Raw genomic sequence first — 22,632 nt, forward strand, 5'->3', positions numbered from 1 at the left:
AAATCTTTAGGAAAATGTTGAAGTGAGTCTGATAGCTGGCAAAAACACTGATTCTAATTTGTAGATATTTGAAGCTACAGCCCAGAATCAGTTTGCTTTTGCTTCCCAATCAAGATCCTAGAGGTTTCCTCCCTCCTCTTAGCCTAATTTCTGACTATCAAATAACACTTTAAGCCTCTTATATACTATATGGGTTGATTTTTGTTTTGTTTGAAGCTTCACATGGATGTTTTTGGGGAGCAGACACTTACATGTGGAAGCTGGTCTTTCTAAGTGTGAGCTTCTGAGTCCCCAAGGTGATAGTGGCTTATACTTACACATTATTTTGGTGTCAGTTCACTGATACGTTATAGTAGTTAGGTCATAAATCTAGGGATGGGAGACAGCATGCTACCAAGACAGTTTTAGAATCCTTGTGATATTGTTAATTTTGTCCGTTTTTTATTATACCAAGAAATTGCAGTTGTCATTATAGTCAGGGTGATTGATAAACAAAAGGGAAAGATTTGTTTCTGAAGTCGTTTCTCAAAGATAAAATCTCCATTGAAGTCTGGCATTGGTAGTGTATGAGCCTAAGATCCCTTTCAATAATAAATTCCAATAATACTATGAAAAGTTAATGGGCACTTATTATTGGTTGAATGACGGAGGAAGGGGGTCTGGATGGTTTATTGTAGGTGAGATGCACCCAGAAGCAGGCTTATAAATAAGTAGTTAATAGTCATTACAGTCATACCAACACAAGAAGATTTGGGGGAAGTAATCTGCCTAGAGTTTTCATCCTAAAACGATAATTCACTCATTGTTTCCTTATAATGCTGAGGTCAACGGTTTGAAATCTTTACCCTTCTCTATAACATCTTTAATTTTAACTCTGCTATTTTTTTCACATGAAAATAACCTTTCAGCAGGATGACCTCTTTTGATTAAATTAAATTAAAATGAAGAGAGAAAAATATTTTATTTAAAAACACTTGCAGTGGAAAGCTAAAATCAGAGGTAGAAGACACTTACAGACGGTATGATCCAAAGAGAAGAGAGAAATTTGCAATCACACTTTCACTTCCTCCTAAACTCATTAAAACCATACATTTCTGTTACATAAGCTCAAAATTATAAAGAACTGTAATTACCTTTATTCTCTTTTTTCATTATTTCAGTCAGAAACATTTCCTTTACTTTTTCGCACAGAGACTGTTTATCTATTTCAGCATTAATTTTTATCAAAATGTTTTCTGGCTCTGTAAACCACTGCTCCAGTAAAGGCCAGTTTTCCAAGAAGCCTACAATTCTGCAAAACCCAAATATTATATGAGTGTCACATATCGACTGAAATATTAGAGTAACATTAAGCATGATTTATCTTAATGTACATAATAAAAAAATAAGCTGCCAAAAAAATCTGAAAAAGCAACTTTAAGGCAATGAAATACTATCCACTTTAAAGAAGAAATCATTTAAGGCTGTCTAGCCATATATTTTGAAACATATGAAGCAGTAAAAGAAGATTCGGAAATTCTACCATTTCAGGAAACCTTTGGTGTGGGTTCAGTTCTCTAAGTGAAGATCTAAGGAAACATCTATATTCACAGTAGACTACCTCTGAGCACCCTTCTGATGGTAGCTACAGCCTGAGTCACATAGGTCATCTACTTTTTTTCTTAGAGAGAAAAGTTGAAGAGATCTTTGAGTAAGTGTAGATGGTTCTGACTTATTTGCTATACTCAAATATATTCTTGGAATGATTTTTGAAACAGTCTTGTCTTCCGAGAATGCACAGGCTTAATGTAGCTCAAATTCCTCTTCCCTGGCTCACTTCATATTTTTAGAGTTCTCAAGGTTTCAAAAAATTGTCTAATCTTGTCTAATTTTTCTTTTCCAATGAGCAAATTGCATACAATTGGAAGAATGTTTTTTAAGCATAACTTCATTTTAGTGACACAGAAGTGGTTTTAGAACTACACTCTACAGTCTGATGCATAGCTCTTTGAAATTCCACAATTTTCATTGGCATTTGCTGATTGAGGGCTGAATTAGGATTCCATATAATGAACTTGTAAGTTCACATAGCAATAAAGGGAAATGTTTCCTGATTTAATTCTTTTCTTCCCAGACTATGGTGACTTGTACTCTGAATATAAAAGCTAACACATAAATATTTCACTCAACATCAAAGCTACTTAGTTGTGTTTTACCTGTAAAAGACTGAATGCAAAGAAATACATTTTTTCCCCTAGATCTGATGATTCCAAAGTGACTAGTTGTCAGTCTGTTCAAAGGGCAAGAAACAAGAAGCAAGACATTGAGTTTTAAACTAACCTATGCTGTATTTGATCTCTTAAATTCTGGTCCTCATCTGTATCTTGGTTTTTAGCAGCTACGCGTTGATTGATATCTTCAGGAGGAGTTTCACTTGAAAATGCGTCCGCTATGATATGGAAATTACTTAATTAGACAACTTGCTGAAACAGTCAAAGTTGCAGTGGCACTGCTAAAATGTACTGATACAAGACAGCCAAACAGATATGGTTCTGCCTTTGGTCCAATATTAATTAAAATGTTTAACAAAATGCTAAAAAAGTATAGTTTTGGGATCAGAATTCAAATCTCCCTTGGAAATTGGGAAAAGCAGGTAAAGTACAACATTAAAGAGGAGCTGTAGTTTTAAGTAGAGCATCTTGGAATTGACTCTGAGGAGTCAATGAGAATAAAAAATGATGCTTTGTCATGAATAACAAACTAGGAAACAGAAAATCAACACCATGATGTAAAAATTAAGAATGAAATAACAGGGTAGCCATGAAGTCAAATATGCAAGCTATTTGTCAATACTATATTACAATACAATAAAATAATTTATCTTTCTTTTTATAATTTTTTATAATTTTTCCCTGTAGAACAGACATAAAGGAATATATCATAAGAGACCAAAACCAAAAACAATCTCAACCCCTCTGACTGAGTCCTATTCAGGATTAAGTTACAAAGTTCAGAATACTTATGAATTCAGAATACATGGAAAATCATAAAGAGGAAAAGAAAGCCTTGAACTAGATTAAAAGGAATTAGATTACTCAGTCAATGTAAGAGAACACTGAAGAGCGAATTAATGGCATTCAAGAAAAGAAGGACCCTCACAGAATATAGCAATCAATTGTTCTCCATCTATATTCATGATAGAAAAAGAGGAAATTCATTTAGAATACAGAATATGCTTTTAGGTTATTTAAAAAACCAAAGATTACTGACAGTAATGAGTCATCGAAGAAGAGTGTGGGAGCTCTTCTCAGGAGATGCTATCCTGCACCCCCCCCCCAGGGTCACCATCTCAGGTTTATCAAGGACTTCAGCACATGGGTCAGCATTCCTCTCCCCCCACACTGCACCCAGGCATTGATCCCTTCCTCTTTTCTCCACTTCACTGACATGGCCACATCCTGGATTCTGTGATTGCCTTGAACGGCTCCATCTCTCGAATGGCTCCATCTCTGCAATATTAATGACCTTCACCCTTATTATTTGTTCTTCCAGCACTACTTTATAGCTGTTGAGTCTCTATGACATCATCCAGTCCCCTAAATCCCTACATCCCTTCCCCCAAAATGGCCTGCGTTACCCTGACTTGACTTTATTTTCTAGCAAACCTGAGTTGCGTGGTTGTACGTTTCCACTTCTTTCCCTCATCTGACAACTTCAGTTGGTGTCCTTCTTCTGTACCAGCCTTAGATGGTACTCATCTCTCTCTCTCTCTCTCTCTCTCTCCCTCCAAGGCTACACTTATATTGGTAGACGTCTTTGAAGCGAAATACACAACCCTGTGTCTTGTAACCTCACTAAACCTCTAGCTCAAAAATCAGGTGAGCTCTTTTATATATACGCATCCTTTCCTAAAACAGAGAGACAGAGACAGAGAGAAAGACAGAGAGAGAGAGAGAGAGAGAGAGAAACTAAAATAATAATGATAAGAAATATCTTGTCTCCACGGCTCTTTCCTTTCCTTCAGAGACAAGTTTCTTGAGAGTTATCTCTGCTCACACTCTGCACCTCCTTTCCCCTCAATTCACATCTCCTTCCACTGCAATCCATCCTTCTCTGCCCCCTACTCCATTGAAACAGCTCTCCTCCTGGTTACCAAAGACATCAAGGCCAATGGAAATGTTTCGGTCCTATCTTATTTGATTTATAGGTAAAATTGAGCACACAAGTCTTAGCTCCAAGTTCTTAACTTAGTACATGTTTCCCTCCTGACATTGAGACCCATTTATAGAACTGTCCTCTAGATACCAGGTACTTCAAGCTCAACATGTCCCTGAAAAAACTCTTGGTTTCTTTCCATATTGTCTAAGTGCTTGGTATCATCATTCAGAAAGCTGTGCCAGTCAGAAGCTTGAAGTCACCCTGTTCTCCCTGTACTATATGCCCATCCCAACGGATCAGTAAGGTCTATAATTCCCCCTAAATTCCACTTGAAGCTCACTCTTTTTACCTTGCCTCCCTAGCTGTCTTAATGCCTTTGCTCCTTTTCAGATGGTGATAGTTTTATAACTCATTTCATTGCTTCCAATTTCAATCCCCTTCCAATGCATCCTCCACACTGCAGTGAGAATGACCACTATGAAAAGCATATTGAATTGCATTAAATCTCAGCTTTAATAGATTTTAGTGACTGCACATGGCTTCAGGATACAATTTAAATACTTTCACTTGGGGTAACACGAACACTTCAGCCGGCCTAGCCTCCAGGCTCATTTCTGCCACTCCTCCACACCCTGCTGCCGCTCAGTGCTACTGACAGCCCTGCTGTTCTCTAGATGGACCCTGCTCACCTCTAGGCCTTGCCGATTCCCTCGCCCTTCCTCCCTGTCTTGGTCTGGAAAATCTCTTCCCATGCTGGGCTCACCTACTGTAGCATTTAAGTGACTATATTATAATAATCAGCTTACTTTTGTTTCTTCTCTCACTACATTGTCAATGACTTGAGGACAGGGACTTGCCCTTCCTTTCTCTATTATGGGTTCCTGGCATGTTATAAAGGTTAGATAAATATTTACTAGCGGCACCATTTTAGCTCCCATCACTCTACAACAGTGTTATCTGACAGACAGATCTTTCTGAGATGATGAGAATGTTCTGTGTCAGGGCTGTCCAGTATGCTAGCCACTAGTTACATAAGTACATGAAATGTGGCCCGTGTGACTGAGGAACTGAATTTTTAATTTATTAGTTTTAAATCCCTTAAATAGCCACGTGTGGCTATTGGCTGCCATGTTGGATGCACAACTCGATACTATAACCCCTTGGTTCCCTATCTACAGCTTCCATGAAACTCTTTGAAGGCAGGATCAATTTCTCCTTTATTACTCTATCACCAGTGCCTATCACAGTGTCTGGCATTTAGCAAGCAAGCAATAATAATAAATGAACATGTGAATGGACAAGATATTTTCGAAGGACAGAGTTTCATCTGTCTAAAAGGGTTTAGGTGGGGTCTTGCTTAAGATGAGGAGAGCAAATTGGCAGAGTGAACTTTCAATCTTATATCCTTCCAAATCTTATATCCTAAGAAAGAACAACTTGAAGATATGAAAGAATCACACTTTTTCTTAATTTAAAATACTTGAACATAAAAGCTGCAGATAGATTTTCAAAGTTTTGGACATATTTAGCCTACTCAGTTCTGACCAAAACAAGTAAGAACTATAAACTCAATGATTTCATACTAGTTTTTATGATTTAGGAGAATCTAATCTAGTAGTTGGCTTAGTTCACTTCAGACCTAGAATACATATGATTAGAAATACATATAAAAAGAAAAAATCAATTGTGCTTTAATACTAATTTCTGAGGGTAGATAAGTAAGCTTATTTATGTGTACATGTACAAAAAGCTTGACAAAAAAAGACATTCTCCCTGTAGTAGTGAACAAAGGGCGTTTTTGAGCCTAGTTATAAGTAAGAGGTCTAGAATTAAGAAATTAAATTACTTAGATGCTAACATCAGCTTTGATAAATTTTCTAGAGCCATTTATTATGTAATTTTGACAGGGAATTGAAAGAACTCAAAATGGATTGAGTAGATTTCATGAAAAATTTGTGCCAATTGGTTTCCTTCTATTTTTTGAAACACACAACAAATGCTTCCTAGGGATCCTCAAGAGGGTAGGCCAAACTTCTAAGGCCTTTGTAAGATTATAATCAGCTTTCAGGGACCATCTCACCCACAGGTCTTTGTATATACTTAATGACTCGTCATATCTTGAAAGCAAGTCAGACTGATTTCAGTTCGGGGCCCTGTTCTGCCAATAGATGGCCATGGATTTTCAGTATTCTTTGCCAACCCTCAAAAATCCTTGAACAGGAATGAGAAGTTGGCTGAACAAACAGAATCATCACTACTGTCAGCATAGCTCCCACTCCCTTAAATGGAAAGAAGTAAATTCTCCCTTCTGAGACCTGATGGACGGCATCCCGTTTAAACTACTGGGCTCAACAGCTGAAGTCATATCTAACGACTCTGTCATTTTCTTTAAGTAAACAATGAAAAGAAGATCTCAAAATTATACAAACTCAAAATAAGGAAGAGTGTGATCTTGGACAAGTCAAGGGCTCATACTTTAAATTTCCACCTATGAATAAAGGAATAGATGATGCCCTAAGTCTCTTGTAGCCCCAAATGTCATTATATTAGTAGTAACAGCAATAATGAAAAAATGATGTTACCATTTGTTAAAGGGCAGTTTTTTAAAAAGCTAAAATCAAGACACTGAAACAAATGTAAAATGACATCATCTAATTTTTCAGTCAATGAGGGAACCAGGAAGATGTTACAACCAGCTCAAATGACAATGAAAAATAGGCATATTTACAGGGTAGGAATGTTGAAATAGATGGTAACAGATGAAAAACTGGCTACTATATATAGAGCAATGTAATATTTGGAATCATCTTTTCAAAGTATAGAAATTAATTGTATCAATTAAATCAAATTCACTTGCATGTGTATGAACAAGAATCATTTGAATTGCTATTAGTTTCCTACAATTTATAGCTATAGAAGAGCCGAGTCAAAGCCAATGAAAAGGATAGACCCCTATGAAAGCAGATACTCCTAGGGGTCCAATAGATAATACCTGACCTTCTATTGAAAGGATATCCAATAATTTTTTGTTCATTTCAAAGTCTTCCACTATTTTTCCTGATGTATTTACTATGTGCTTAGTATCATGTACCAGATTTCATCCTAAGGGTTTAACATTTATTTCATTTAATACCTGTGATATTGTGATATAACAAGAAATATATATTTGGTCTTTGGCTCCTGACACAGAGCTCTGAAAACCCTTGTAATTTCCTGAGTGGCAGAGGTAAAAGGAGCATTTTTTGTTATTCATAATATGCCCCTTTCCACTTTACCTGAGTTTATGCCAAAGAGGTGACTGTTGGATGGTAGGACCCTGGTGCCTGAGAAACCAAGTGACTTGAGGGCTAGAACTTTCAGTCCTTCCCCCTGATCTCTAGGGAGGGGGAGGGGCTAGAGACTGATCACCAATGCTCAGTGATTTAGTCAGTCATGCCTACATAATGGAACCCCCATAAAAAGTCTAAAGAAGGGATTCAGAGAGCTTGTGGGTTGGTGAATGCATCCGTGTGTCAGGAGGGTGGTACACCCCAAACTCCACGAGGACAGAGGCTCCTGAGCTTGGGACTCTTCCAGACCCTGCACTACGTACATCTTCATCTGGCTGTTCATTTGTATCTTTCATGGCATTCTTTATAATAAAACTGTAATAGTAAGTAAAGTATTTCCCTGAGTGCCATGAGTCATTATAGCAAATTATCAGACAAATTATCATGGAAACCCCAATCTGTAGTCAAGTCAGACAGGAGTGTGGGTAACCTGAGGATCCACTACCTGAGATTGGCATCTGAAGTGGGGAGAAGTCTTGTGGGACTCAGCCCTTAACCTGTGAAAACCTGTGATAACTCTGGGGAGTTAGTGCCAGAACTGACCTAAATTGTAGGACACCCAGTTGGTGTTTTTCAAGAACTGGAGAACTGGGTGGTGTGGAAAATCCACACATCTTTGGTGTCAGAAGTGTTGTGAGTAAAGAAACAGTTTTCCTTTACTATCCAAAACAATACATTGAGGCCTTCTATTATATAGGTTGTGAAACAGAGGTTTAGAAGAATGAAGTACCTTTCCCAAGGTCAAATGCCTAATATCCTGGAAAGTCAGCGTTCGAGAATATGTGCTTTTACCCATAATGACTTAATTTGTGGAATACAGTAATATTTTCGTTTCAACAATGAAAAGTAAATAAACCATGAATCTTGGCAAGACTATTTGACCCCACAGTGTAAGGGCTGCAGCCAACTGATACCTGCTCCTCAGTTAACACACAGCCTAAGGGAAGGATGTTACCGGATCCTTGCTTGCAGCACCAATGTGGTTCATGAACTTCATTAGGGTGATGCACCAAGATGTACTAGATGGCCACGAGAAGCTCCTCCAAACAGGCAAGGCTCAAAAAGGAGGGCGCCTCTGGGCCAGGGGAGCTGCCACGTTGATAGAAGTGTTGAGTGAGATGCTTGCAGTCGGCATGGAACTCCGGGTTTGGGCTACAGTGCTGAACACTGACGGAGCAGGGGGCAACTGTGCCGTGCTAGGTAATTCTTAGGAAATCTGAAATGGATTCTTTATTATCCACTTATAATTGTAAATGGGAATATTCACCATTTCAATCAAAGAAAAATAAAGAGCTGTGAATTGTACAAAAGGATATTTTAAAAAAGGTGTCCAGCTTACCCATGACGTCATTCATGCGATTCAGTGAGGAATTATCTGAAATATCTAATAACATGACAAAATCAAATGCAGAAGGGGGGAGAGGCACTTCTCTGGAAGCCGTAGGGTCAATAGCCAATGTGGATATTTGTGATTTCTTTCCCTCCAGTTCTATGAGGTTTCTGTTGCAGCCTGTGAGCGCTTCCTCCAGAAGCATTGCTTGGTTTAATGTCATTGGAAAGCCATCCAGGACCCAGCCTTTATATATAGGTATCTGACTAAAGTAGGAAAAAGGGTAAGCCATTAACCTTTGGATAGACCCAAGTCCTTTAGAAATAATAACACAGTGAACCCTGCCGTTATCTTTCTTTTGATTCCCCAGGAACCTCCTTCTGCATGAATTTTATTTCTTTATAGCCAGAATTAGGTTTCCTAGTGTACCACAATCACGCGCTTGCTCAGAATCTTTCTGTGGGTCCCTGTTGCCCTCCAGATCTATTCCAGAAGCCACAACATGGTATTTTAAATGAACTGGCCACAACTTACAAAATGAACTGGCCACAACTTACTTCCCTACAACTTCTCTCGACTTTGAACCATTCACTTGGAACACACCAATCTCCTCACTCTTATGTGAGGACACATTGTACTTTCTAGGTGTATTCACAGGCTGTTCCTCTTTAGAGCCTCAGTTTCCTCTTCTCTACAGCGGGATAACATAGCATACCTCACAGGATGCCGGTGTGGATGAACCAAAATGATGCATTTTAAGAACCCAGTACAGAGTTTAGCATACGGCAGATATTCATGTCGCCAACCTGGAAAGTTCTCCCCACCCCATCCAGTCCAGCATGGAGTCATAACAGCCTGATCTGAACTCCTCTGGACCCTCACTCACTTCACCACACAATTGGTAATTCTTATATTCTTGAATTAGAAAAACTGAAGTTTTATTTCAATTAGATTCTAAAGTTGCTGAAGGGTAAGGACCATTTCTTCGGTTTTCTTACTCAGCGCAGCACCCTCTATAGAGAGCAGGTGCTCCAAGATTTATTAGCTTTAGCTCTTTAAACTGGAAAACAACTTCAGCTTCACTCGTCCAAGACCCTTAAATTGTATAAAATTGATATTTTGATTTTTGGATGAAAAGGTACGACTTCATTTCTTTCTCTGTTAAAACTCATATTAAACAATTAGAATCCCCTTTCCAAAGGTTTGGAAGTCTGCTTTGGTGCCTGTACATGATCCTTCTGACAGTGTGGCAAGGAAGGAGGGGGAAAACAAGTTCAGAGAGGTTTTATTACTTGCTCAAAGTCACAAAACTGCAAGTGACCCCAAATCCAGTGATCTTTCCACAGTGTCAAGCTGCCTTCAGGTCACTGCTTCTATTACCCCTATGAGGCTATGAAGAGCAAGGAAAGCCTGTATTTTGCTTTTATAACTTGTCCCGAGCATGGTAAGCATTCTGCATAGGATAGGTTCATTGATTCATTGGCTCAGATGGAGGAGAGAGATTTCTTGAGCACTTTTCCAGGTCTTCTCCCACCTCCGGTTTTAGGAGCTACTTCAGAGGGAGAAGGAGGTCAGGGCCACACTCGTCATGCTGTAGTGTGAGGACACCAGACGACAGGGCATGAGGAGACCGGAGCTTTGGCTCTGGCTGTGCTCTTAACCAGATATGGACTGGATTGCCTAGCTGAGCTGCCATGTGCCTTCCTTTCTTCACTGAAAATGGATGCACTTGGACTAAATGAAAGGATGTCAAACTGATGACTGTTCTCTAAAGATGCCTCAGGGACAGAGGGGATGATGGTAGTGGTGGCCGTGGTGGGAGGCTAGTGGAGTTCTGGGGATGGGGTGTAGACATTCCAGCTTCACTGAAACCACAGCTAAGATCCACTTTATAGCTGATGCTTTTCATACACAATTTTCTTTGAACAAGGAGTCCCATGGCTAAAACATGCTTTATTCCAGTTCTGTTGTTGCAACTATTAGAATGAGATCCCTTCCAGCTTTGAGAATAGCACCCCTGGGGTTCAGGTTCTTCAGTGTTGCATTCAAAGAGTAATCACTCCAAGATACATCACAACTAAGAGGCAACTTAAATCTTTAATAAGGTCTCTTAAGAAAACTCTAAAGGAGGAGTCCATTCCAGATGTCCAGTAAAACTTCTCCAAAACCTCCTGTTCTCACATCTCTTGGTCTTAATGTTTCCCATGCAGCACAGCTACCCCAACCCCCTCACCCACCCGAAGCTCTGCAAGACTCTTTCTTGATTCCTTTTTCTATCGTGCTCAGCCTCACTTCTTTATTACATGGTTCAACTGAGTCCCCATGGCTTCTTTTAATTTCTCTCTTTTCTGCATTGTAAAGGAAGGCTAAGGAGAATCCTTCATCCTTGGAAAAGAGGAATGACAAAATTATAGCTTGTTTAAATTTTTTCTTTACCCTCATCGCACATGGTCTCTGCTATGCATACATGTGAGTCCTTGCCTGTGCAACCTCAACTTTCTCATTGCCTTCCTACCCTGCACTGCCCAGCCTTTGGGTCCCTTTGGCTCCCTCCTCTGGAAGCACAAAATGAGGAAGCCCACTAGCCTGTGACCACATAGTTAAGGTCTCTCCTCTCCAAAATCTGTCCCTTGGCTGTTCCAAGTATCTAATTTCCCCTTGAATCCCTCCCCCCCACTACAGAATAGAACTTAACCTGACTTCACATCTGGGAGAATGAAGTCAAGGTTGGTAAAGGGTGGGGGGTGGGGGAAGTGAAGTATAGATATGTAAATCACAACATTTCTCTTTATCTTGCTGTGTTTTCTTAGGTAAATTCATTAGATATTAGACATAAAGTATTTCTATATTATTCTTTATACAGCTCTATCTGATAAAGAACATATTAAATAGATATAAAAAAGAAAAGTGTGATACCTACTTAATAGCATTTACCATGATGCTGACTAGCAATTCATTGGATATGCTCTTTCCTTTCTTCAGCAACTTTTCCGAGTTTGCACCAAGCTGAGCACGGACAGTGAGCTGTGAAAATAAACAAAGAATGGTAGGGCACAAGCTAATTTAAAAGTCAGATTCCAAATATTTGGAGGGAAAAAAAACTAAATGGTTGTGCTCTCTGGTGCAGACACTGATCGTTTAGCACAACTCTGGAATCAGCCAAGCATTTAAGGAAAATGTATATGCAGATTTGATGCCTGCTCCTCTGTCTCTCTTCTTTCTTCTTTTTTAATTTTACTCTTTTTTAAGTTTTTTTTTTTTTTTTGGTGTAAACCATTTTCAAAGTCTTCATTGAATTTGTTACAATATTGCTTCTGCTGCTTTATGTTTTGGTTTTTTGGCCCCGAGGCCTGTGGGATCCCAGCTTCTAGACCAGGGATCGAACCCACACCCCCTGCATTGGATGGCAAAGTCTTAACCACTGGACCACCAGGAAAGTCCCTCTGGCTCCCTTCTTTCCAGGATCTTCCTCTTTAATGTTCACTGCTCTGGCATCCCCAAACTTCATCCTCTAATATCTTAAATCAAAGAGATTGGGGCTTCTGCTATAGTTCTAGCCACTCGTGCTGCAAAGATGTGGCATGCCCTCTGTGGTAACTTGTCTAAGCCTGGCTTTTGCCCACTGAAGTTCCCTTCTATCAATAGTCAAATCCCATACATTTTCTGCCTGTTTTTTTTCTTTCCCATTATAGTTTATTGTAAAATAGTGAATATATTTCCCTATGCTATACAGTAAATCCATGTTGTTTATTTTATATATGGTAGCGTGCATCTGTTAATCCCAAGCTCCCAATTCCCCCGTTCAACTCCGGGAACCATAAGTTTGTTTTCTATGTCTGTGAGTCTGTTTCTGTTTTGTAAATAAGTTCATTTGATAGCATATAATGTTTGTCTTTCTCTGACTTATTTCACTTAGTGTGATAATCTCTAGGACCATCCATGTTGCTGCAAATGGCATTATTTCATTCTTTTTTATGACTAAGTAATACTGTTTGCTTTTTTGCTGCCTGTTTTTGGCCCTCAGATAATTAGCCTTTCTATTTTGTCCAGCATTTATATTGTTATCTGTAGGAAGGCTAGTCTTAATAAAGCTACTCCATATCAATAGAACATCCCCAGCGCCTATTCTGAATTCAGCTACCAGAGTGAGCATTTTATAAGTCAAATGATACTATGTCTCTACTTAAAACTCTGCAAGGGCTCCCCCTTTACTCCCAATGTCCTCATCATGGTCTATAAGGCCCTGGCTGGCCTGATTCTTCTCCCTTCCCACTCATCTCTCTAACCTCATCCCTTCTCTTCCCCCACCTTGCTGGCCAACTACCTTTCTGCCTCAAGGCCATCGTCCAGCTATTGTTGCAGCCTGAAATGGTTCCCCAGACCCAGTGGCTGATTTTCTCAATCTTCTTGCCATCTGCTTAAGTCTCACTCTGTCAGGTGATCTCCCTTACCCTACTTTTTCTTTTCTGATGGCATCATCACCATCTAACGGTTCATGTAATTCATTTATTTATGTGTTTACGGTTTATTATCTCTTTCCCTTTTTTAGAATGTAAACTCCATAAAGTTCAGAAACCTGTCTTTTTTGTTCACTGATATACCTCCCCTCCCACCTCAATTACAACAATGCATGGAACAAAGTATGCCTTTTGAACTGAATTGAATATGGAATTTGAGGGGTTTATAACTCAATAAATGTAAATATAAAAATATACTTAGCCTTTCTGCTAATTTATATTTCAAATATGCAGAGTAAAAATTATAAGTCCCCCTTTATCACTTTCTCTAAGCTCACTTCTCTCCCCATAGGTCATCATGTTTACAGTTTTGTGTATATTTTTCCAAAACTTTTTCTATCTTTAAGCAGTCCTGAAATCTAAAATATTATGAAATTTTTTTCCTTGATGAAGCACACAATGAAAGTAATCAAATATACTTTTATTTATTTACTTTAGTTTTATTTAATAAAATCCCACTGATTAATCTGACCATTCTATTTGATGACCAAAATGTTTTATATACAGTAAAGCAATACTATATATGGAAATATTAGCTTGCATTAGAAGCAATAGCCTGTAAATTGTTGTAAACATTTTTTCAGGGATTAATAAAAAATTCTGCAGAGTCACCAGTAAGTCTAAAGATAAATTTTGGAAAAAAATTCTTTAAAGGTAAAGAAATTGTGATTGGAAATGAAATCATAAATTAAGTGGTAAAGAAAAACACACAAATACAAATTTGGCTTAAGTCTAAAATTTCTGAAAGCATGTGTTTACTTTCTTACTTGGCAAAACTGAAAGCAATTTCCACCGCTTTAGATACAAAGAATATTAAGAATATAAAAAATATCAAGTAAACTCAGGTTTAGCTAATATTTCACCATCAGATTTATTTTAAACCAAAGAGGAGCACACTGCTATTTCATTTCATTCGAAAATGAAAATGTGACAAAAAGGCTATGAATCATAACACGTTTCAAGATGCTAGTAGCCACAGTTAGATTATAGTACTTACTTCAGAAAAACTATCACTTGCTACGACTTCCTCAGCTTTTGGTGTTTTTCTGGTATTGGTACCTAGCAATAGAAAAAGTGATAAGAACATACTCTGGTATTTACAACTAACAACCATGTTGGCATTTGACCATCTATGGTTTTGGACAGGTGGGTTATTGGATTCAGCTGTGTCTGAGATACTCGGAGGGAGGAAGTAAAAGCACCAGCACAGCATGGTGTTTGCGTTCATTCCACAACATTAAGGTTCTGGCCACTGTATGGCTTGGTGTTTTCTACTTCCTTCCTTCCAGTGTGACTCACTCAGAATAGAATCATTGGAAATACTTTAATACAGTTTGGGTTCTCTTTTGGGAAAACAAGCTGATAGTTGAAACAAGGGACAGGTTACATCCTTTCAGAGGATGGGAAACTTGAGTGCTCTGCGAGAGATGCCTGCTCATAATAAACGTGCACATTGTCCAAGGGTGATGGCAAGAATGGTGATGGTACAGGAGGAGGTGAATTTTACGCTAGAACATAAGGCAGCGATTGAATACAGCAAAGCCTTACTAGCACAAATAGAAAAGATATTTAAGATTTAAAATTGTTTTCCAACAAATACCGTATGCTAACTCATATATATGGAATCTATAAAAAATGATATTGATGAACCCAGTGACGGGGCAAGAATAAAGATGCAGATGTAGAGAATGGACTGGAGGACATGGGGCTGGGGAGGAGGCAAAGGGCAAGCTGGGACGAAGTGCGAGAGTCGCATAGACATATATACACTACCAACTGTAAAATAGATAGCTAGTGGGAAGTTGCTGTATAACAAAGGGAGATCAACTCGATGATGGGGGGTGCCTTAGAGGGCCAGGACAGGGAGGGTGGGAGGGAGTCGTGGGAGGGAGGGGATATGGGGATATATGTATAAATACAGCTCATTCACTTTGGTGTACCTCAAAAACTGGTACAAAAGTGTAACGCGATTATATTCCAATCAAGAGCTTAAAAAAAATGAAATTGTTTTCTTTCAAAGGTTCTACCAAGGATCTGAAGGACTAAAGCCCAGATTCCAAGGGAGATAATGTTTCATTGGGTTTGGGAAGCTTGGTTCTATTTGCGTTGCCCAAGGCTGGGAATAAAATCAGCTGTATCTAAGGAACCAGTGTTGAGGTGGCTGGAAGAGACAGAGCCGCAGCCTCCCTCACCACAGTGAGCAAAGCAGCAGCAGGCAGAGAGCAAGCACAGCCCTACTCCCCCTCCTGCATAGGTGAGAAGAAACAATAAACTACCGTCTCCCTGCAAAGCCAGGAAGAGTGACAATGATTTAGCCTGGCTGTTTTCAAAACCACAACAAAACTGAGCAACAACTTGAAGGGGTGTGAGAAGAGTCCTCTGAAATTTGTCATCTCTTACCCCAGTGGTAGACAGTGGTTAGGGACGGCTGTGTTTATCTTGCTCTCTTTGTCGCGTGACCATATAGACAACCACACAACCCTCCCCGTCTCCCCTTTCTTTCCTGAAAGCTGGTTTGCGCTCACATCCATGTGCTCTTACTGTTTGTCTATCTGTCTCATGAAAATGATGGATGATTTGTTTTGATATCTTACTTACTAAGTCTGGTTTTATCTTCTGCTTCTGGTGATGCTTCAGCTGAAAATACACCTTGCAGATCCTTTGGGGAGAAATCACACATGAGCACACAGAGAGAGATTTTTAACATTGTCACATTTTAATAACATTCTTAATGTTATGTCTATAAGTAGGGTTTAAACACATGGATTATTTTATGTAAAGCACTAATGACATTAAGAAGAACTGAATGAGTTCCAGAAACAAACAGAATTTGATGATAATTGTACTTATAGAAACACAGTAACCTGTGGTATAATCTTTCTTTCAATTGGCCAGCAATTTCTATGTAACTGCCATTTTGAAAATATAATGGGAGCTGAGAAAGAGGTAGAATTTGTGGAAAACCACCTTAGAAAGAACAGTTCTAGAGGTGTCAGTCATAGCCCTAATGGAAATAAAGAAAAAACATGTACATTACCTATCACCTTATTAATTAGAATCCAGAGTACCACAGCATAGAAGGAGAGGCAGCTCACAATGAAGAAAAACTACCCCAGTTATTTTCAGAATCATGGTTAATTTTGTATGCATGCAAATGACTTGGATTAGATTCTCTGCTAATTTATTTAATTTCAGAGATAGCATAAGGCAGGTAAAAGCATACTGGATTTAGAATCTGGGATTCCAATCACAGCCTAGCTGTCAACAAGCCTCTGATCCCAAACAAATTAATTCATGCTTAGAGTCTCTACTGCCCCCCTTTAAAATGAGCAGGTTGGGTCGCACCATGATTCTCAAGGTGGGGCCACATTCTCCTGGTTCCTGCCCTAGAATCTTTATGTAATAATGGAGCAAGATGTACACTGACGGGAACAGTAATGCAAGTAAACCAGAAGAGACCTTCCCCTACCAGCCGCCCCCCAAAACTGAGATCTACTAGTCTAGATCTGAGGTCTGCAGACTATGGTCCCTGAACCAAAATCGGGTGGCTATTTTTACACAGTCCTTGGGCATCACTCCACGGAACAGCATCATGCGGACCAAGCCAGGCACCTCCCTCGCCCTCTGTCTGCTCCTCTCCCGCACCCTCCTTGGCTGCTGCCCAGGACTGGCATCGGGCTGCATTTACGAGATGGGGACTTGCTGCTGGCCACTGCCAGGCTCTCGGCAGTGGAATTCCATTCTGAGAGCCGGTGACTTGGTGAACTCGCCCAAAACACTCATACCTCACCCCTCTCCAAGGCCTTGCAATTGAGCCCCTCCACCACTTTACTAGCCTCCCCAGCCTGACCGGCTGGTGGCTCTTTCCTCAGGAAAATGTTTCCAGCTGTTGGCAACTGGGCACAAAGCCAGCCCACCACCCTGGATGGCCCACCTAGGCAAACTGATGTGTGTGTATGTATGCGTGGAGTGGGGGGGTGGGGTTGAAATTTTCTCTCGTCACATAAGTACCTATGTAATATCCTCGATGTTGCCTCTGAGCCCATAAAACTTAAAATATTTACCCTCTGGAACTTTACAGAAAAGTCCGCCAACCTCTGATCTAGAGGATCTCTTAGATGCCATCCAGCTGGAAATCTCTAATGTACGAGATACAGAAAAGACAACTAAAATCACACTTGCCTGGCCTTTTTTACTACTCTCTTGAGTAACTGGTAGAGCCTTTTCTTCAGCTGCTTTCTGAAGGGCTCCACTGACCTTTTCATTGTTGTGAAATGCTTGGATAGCTTCTTGGACAAGTGTGTCAATAGAAAGTACCTGAATAGGAAAGCCTAAAACACAGAAGATAATTTTATTAATAACTTTTCATTTAGGAATTCGACATCACTGTTCTTCTGTGCTGGCTTCACCCTTAGAACACTCTCTTTAGGGTTCCCTGGAAATGTTGTTTGGATCAAGGTTTTTTTTTGTTTGTTTGTTTGTTTGTTTGTTTTTACTACTGTGGTAGAATTCACATAACATAAAAAGAACCACTTTAACCATTCTAAAAGATACCATTTGGTGATATTTAGGTCATTCACAATGTTGTCCAATCATCACCACTACCTTCTTCTTGAAGATTTTCATCAACCCAAAGGAAACCCTGTATCCATTAAGCAGTCACTCCCTATCGCCCTACCCCCGCCCCCAACAACAACTAATTTGCTTCTTGTCTATGGATTTGCCTATTCTAGATATTTCATATCCATGGAATCATACAATATGTGGTCTTTCATGTCTGACTTCTTTCACTTAGTGTAATGTTTTCAAAGTCCATCCATGCTGTAGCACATAAGAGTACTTAACTCCTTTTACGGCTGAATAATATCCCATTGTAAGGATGATATCACGTTCTGTTATCAGTTCAACAGGTGATGAACATTTGGATTGTTTCCACCTTTTGTCTATTATTAAGAGTGCTGCTATGACTATTCCTGTATGTGGTTTTTTTGAACACCTGTTTTCAGTCCTTTTGCGTACATACCAGTGGTAGAATTGCTGGGGTCGTGTGGTACTTCTTTAACTTATTGAGGAATCACCAACTACTTTCCATAGTGGCTACACCATTTTACCTTCTCACCAGCAATGTATGAGAGTTCCAACTTCTCTATGTCTTCACCAACACGTATTTTCCAATTTTTAAAAATTATACCCATCCTACTGGGTATGGAGTGGTATTTCATTGAGGTTTTGTTAGGCTGCCTTTTAGAGAGGTCTATTTAACATCTCAAGAATGACCTACCATTCTCTGCGTTGGACTGTTAACAAGATAGTTGGGGCTCAGTGACAATTTTGAGTTTTCTAGTAAAAACAGAAATAGGTAAGTATTATCGAAGAAAAACTAATTAAATAGATGGAAATCTGTGATTTCGCTTCTAACTGAAAGAATTTCTAGAGAAAGCCAAAAGTTCATTAAAGAGAAAGAACTTGATGTGAATAATTAAAACATTTACAATTTGTAAGTTGATTTCTACTTGTGACAAGTCATTACTTTCCTACTTCATCTATTGGTAAAGTAAGTAAAATCTATGATGAAAAGTTTAAGCCATTATTTCTCTTTATACTATGCATCATCATTATATAGCAAGCTCACATGTCCGGGTTTCCCTGGGACAGTCCCAATTTATGACTTTATACTCCTAAAAGTGTCTGCCTTGGACAATAAATTATGTGATCACTCTATTATAAAATTCTTGATGACAGAATTTCCCAAGATATTTGCATATTCTGATGTATGTTTTCTATAGACATAGCCATTTGCAGCTACAGTCATTGTAAATAGAATTCAATAAAGGAAAAAAAAACAAAATAGAAATTTTACTTTTCTCTAGAGACTTCAGAGCAGTAGTTTTTCCACTAAATGTTTTCCCCAACACACATCCTTTTATAGCAAATGAAGGTAACTCAGGTACTGTTGATTCAACTTGAGGAGGAAGAGAACTTTCTATTAGTCTGTGAATCACATGGCCCAATATGCAATTGTTGGAGGGTGGTAAATTATCAACCATTTCTTCTGGTAAGGCCCATTCTCCAATCATGTTCTGCAAAAATAATAAGAAAACAAACAAAACAGAAATATTCATAAAAGTGGAATTTAAGCATGTAGGAAATATGAAAATTGAAAGTAAACAGAAATTATAGCAAACAAAAGTGAATTAACACTTTAAATAATTATATCATATAAATGAGTAATAACATGAATAATACTTTCATATTAGAGAGTGAAAATGAGCTTCCCATATAAAAGTAAAAAAAAAAAACCTCTAAAATGCTTAACAGTTTATGAAAGTAGGCATATTGAGTTGAGACAAATTGTAATGCGAGTTGAGCATTAAGACACTTGAATTGATATTATCAGTAGACAGATAAAAGACAGTAAGGCTACCCTATGCAAGTACTAAGCTTATTTTTACATATTTTAAAGTAAGATAGATAAAGGAGAATTCTCATGCCCAATATATTATTCTCTAAGTTTACTATGTTCAATGTCCAGTTTTTTCAAGTTTCTTGCTTAAATGATCAAACAATTAAAGGAAAAGGAAAACAAAAACAAGAACAAAAATTGTACAGTCCACATTCTCTGATCTCTGTGTAACAAAACTAGAAATCAATTTTAATTTTAATTTTAAAAATTAACAAGTCTTTTTGAATGATTCTTAGATTAAAGAATAAATTAAAACTATAAATGTCTGTAAACAACAGATTAAAACAAAACATTAACAAATAATAGATTTATTAAAAAATATGAAATGGGATTAAATTATACTCAGAGGAAAATTCATAGTCCCTTTGCCTAAAATGCTGTGATCTAAAATAAAAAAGAAGGAAAACAAATGAACCAAGTATGAAAATAGGAAAAAAAATTAAAAATAACCAAAAAGGAACAAGGTGGGAGAAACTCACGATAATGGAAATTGACAAATTAGAGGGCAAAACTATTGAGATACTTTTTACTGATATATTTCTAGAACTTATCTATACTAATCACAATGTAGTTGCCACCAGTTCTGAACAAAGGTGAAGAATAGCAAGTATCAATTTTGTAACATAGGAAGGAAGGTAACAACAGATTTTAAGGAAAGTTAAAAATCCTTAAGAAAATATTATGTAAACTCTACCATAATACATTTGAATTTATTAATGTATGGTAAAAATGATATTTTAAGAAAGTACAAATGATTAAAATTAATTTAAATGGAATATTTGTAAAAAAAGCCATGAAAGAAATGAAAATGTTAAGGAACTATACCTAAGAAACGTGACGACACTGATGGTTAACAGAAAAAAACAGAAAAAATTTCTTTCCTTAATTAAACAGAATGTTATTTAAAGTCTTCTGAAATATGGAAGAAGATAGAAAGCTTTCGAGTTCACTTGGCAAGACTAACAAAACACTGATACCAAAAAGGTGTCAAAGACAATAGGCAAAAACAGCATCCAAAAAGAAAATGACAAGCTGATCTCATTTGGAAATATATTGCAAGAATCATGCATACAATATTGACAAAATCAGTCTATATTAAGATAAAATAATTATATTAATTGACATTTACTACACACTTAGTATACTCATATATTTTTGTTTGCATGAGTTATCTCAAATGATTTTCACACAACTCTTACATAAGTATTATTATCTTGCCAATTTTGCAGAAGAAAACCCTGAGGATTACAGAGGTTAAGTTACTTGTCCATGGTCACAATAAATAGTAATGGCAGAGCCTAAATTAGGACCCAGACAGAACATGTGCTCATAACATCTATACTGTATTGAAGTTGTCTCACTATGACTGAATAAGAGTTATTTCATGAATACAAGGAAGGTTAAATATTAGAAAACCTATTATTATGTTACACTGATAGGTTAAAATCAAAAAATACAAACATATGATCATTTTGACCAAGAAGCACCTGATAAAATTAAAAAATCATTTCTAATGAGGAAAAAATTTTAAACGAAACAAATCTCTTAATATGCTATGAATCAAAGGTGAACGTATCTTACCAGTACGTTACAGTGAACTGAAATAAACAACACATTTTTCCATTAAAGGCAGGAATAAGAAAAAGATGCTCATCATTTACATTAATAGTCACATTATTCTGGAAGTTCTAGCCAATGCAAATAAGATAAAGGAAGAAGTAGCAAATTAACATATCTACAAAATGGAAACAGACTCACAGACATAAAGAACAGACTTGTGGTTGCCAAGGGAGAAGGGGGGTGGGGGAGGAAGGATTGGGAGTTTGGCATTAACAGATGAAAATGAGGGTGAGTCAAAAATTATCCTCACGCTGACTGTAGAATTTATTTTAGTTAACTTTTAGAAAAGACAAATCTATTATTTTTCAACATAATCTCCTTGCTTTTCAATACACTTTGTCCTTCTGTCAACAAGCTTTCATATTCCCTTATTAAAAAGTGTTTTAGGCTGAGCTGCAAGCCATGAATGCACTGCTGTCTTCATCTCTTCATCAGAAGTGAATCTTTATCCTCATGGAGCTGACTTCAGGGGACCAAACAGGTGAAAGTCTGATGGAGCAAGATCAAGACTATAGGGAGGATGCTTTAACACCTCAAAATGAAGTTTTTGCAGAGTGTCAACCGTGTGGGCAGAAGTGTGCGGACGTGCACACCCTCAGACCACAAAAAGTGAATCACTGCACGCTGCTCTTCTTTCGTGCACATTACAAGTGGGGCATCCAATTTTGCTCAAACTGCAGTACAAATGAACTGATGTAACATGTTCACACCTGCACAGCAGTGACTGGGGAGACAGTAGCCCTGAACAGAAAGTGCTGATAAGACAGTGCAGCCAACATAAGTTTCAATATAACCAGAGTGCAGATAATTTTTGACTCACCCTTGTATATAGGATGGATATACAACAAGGTCCTACTGTATAGCACAGGGAACTATATTCAATATCCTGTGACAAACCATAATGGAAAAGGATATGAAAAAGAAGGTATATATATGTATAACTGAATCACTTTGCTGTACAGCAGAAATTTATACAACATTGTAAATCAACTATACTTCAACAAAATTAAAAAAAAAAAGAAAGTAAGAAAGTAGCAGCAATGTTCCTAGAAGTAACAGCTGAGTCCCTGGTGCAGAGGTAACTGCTGCAACCTGAACTTCTAGTGCTCTGTGGTGGTGACAGTTTTCTCATCAGATCTTGCTGTGATGGTTCTGATTATTTTCCTTGCAAGTTTAACCTTGAGCCTGATTTTTGAGCCTACCGACTGATTCACTGAACTACCCAACATATTTTGA

At 38.0% G+C, this 22,632-nt stretch overlaps 1 protein-coding gene across 1 annotated transcript in view; it reads right to left on the bottom strand.

Moving 5' to 3' along the window:
- SPEF2 (sperm flagellar 2) overlaps positions 1–22,632 on the bottom strand; it is a 161,567-nt gene that overhangs the window by 77,774 nt on the left and 61,161 nt on the right. The window contains exons 11-18 of the mRNA XM_057709137.1: positions 19,174–19,393; positions 17,496–17,644; positions 15,912–15,972; positions 14,311–14,372; positions 11,717–11,820; positions 8,806–9,062; positions 2,320–2,428; positions 1,134–1,291 (exon numbers count right to left, since the gene is read on the bottom strand). Of these exons, the coding sequence (XP_057565120.1) occupies positions 1,134–1,291; positions 2,320–2,428; positions 8,806–9,062; positions 11,717–11,820; positions 14,311–14,372; positions 15,912–15,972; positions 17,496–17,644; positions 19,174–19,393 (1,120 nt within the window). The remainder of the gene's footprint in view (positions 1–1,133; positions 1,292–2,319; positions 2,429–8,805; positions 9,063–11,716; positions 11,821–14,310; positions 14,373–15,911; positions 15,973–17,495; positions 17,645–19,173; positions 19,394–22,632) is intronic.

The sequence above is a fragment of the Hippopotamus amphibius genome, chromosome 15, assembly GCF_030028045.1.
Source record: "Hippopotamus amphibius kiboko isolate mHipAmp2 chromosome 15, mHipAmp2.hap2, whole genome shotgun sequence".
NCBI classification, from domain to species: Eukaryota; Metazoa; Chordata; class Mammalia; order Artiodactyla; family Hippopotamidae; genus Hippopotamus; species Hippopotamus amphibius.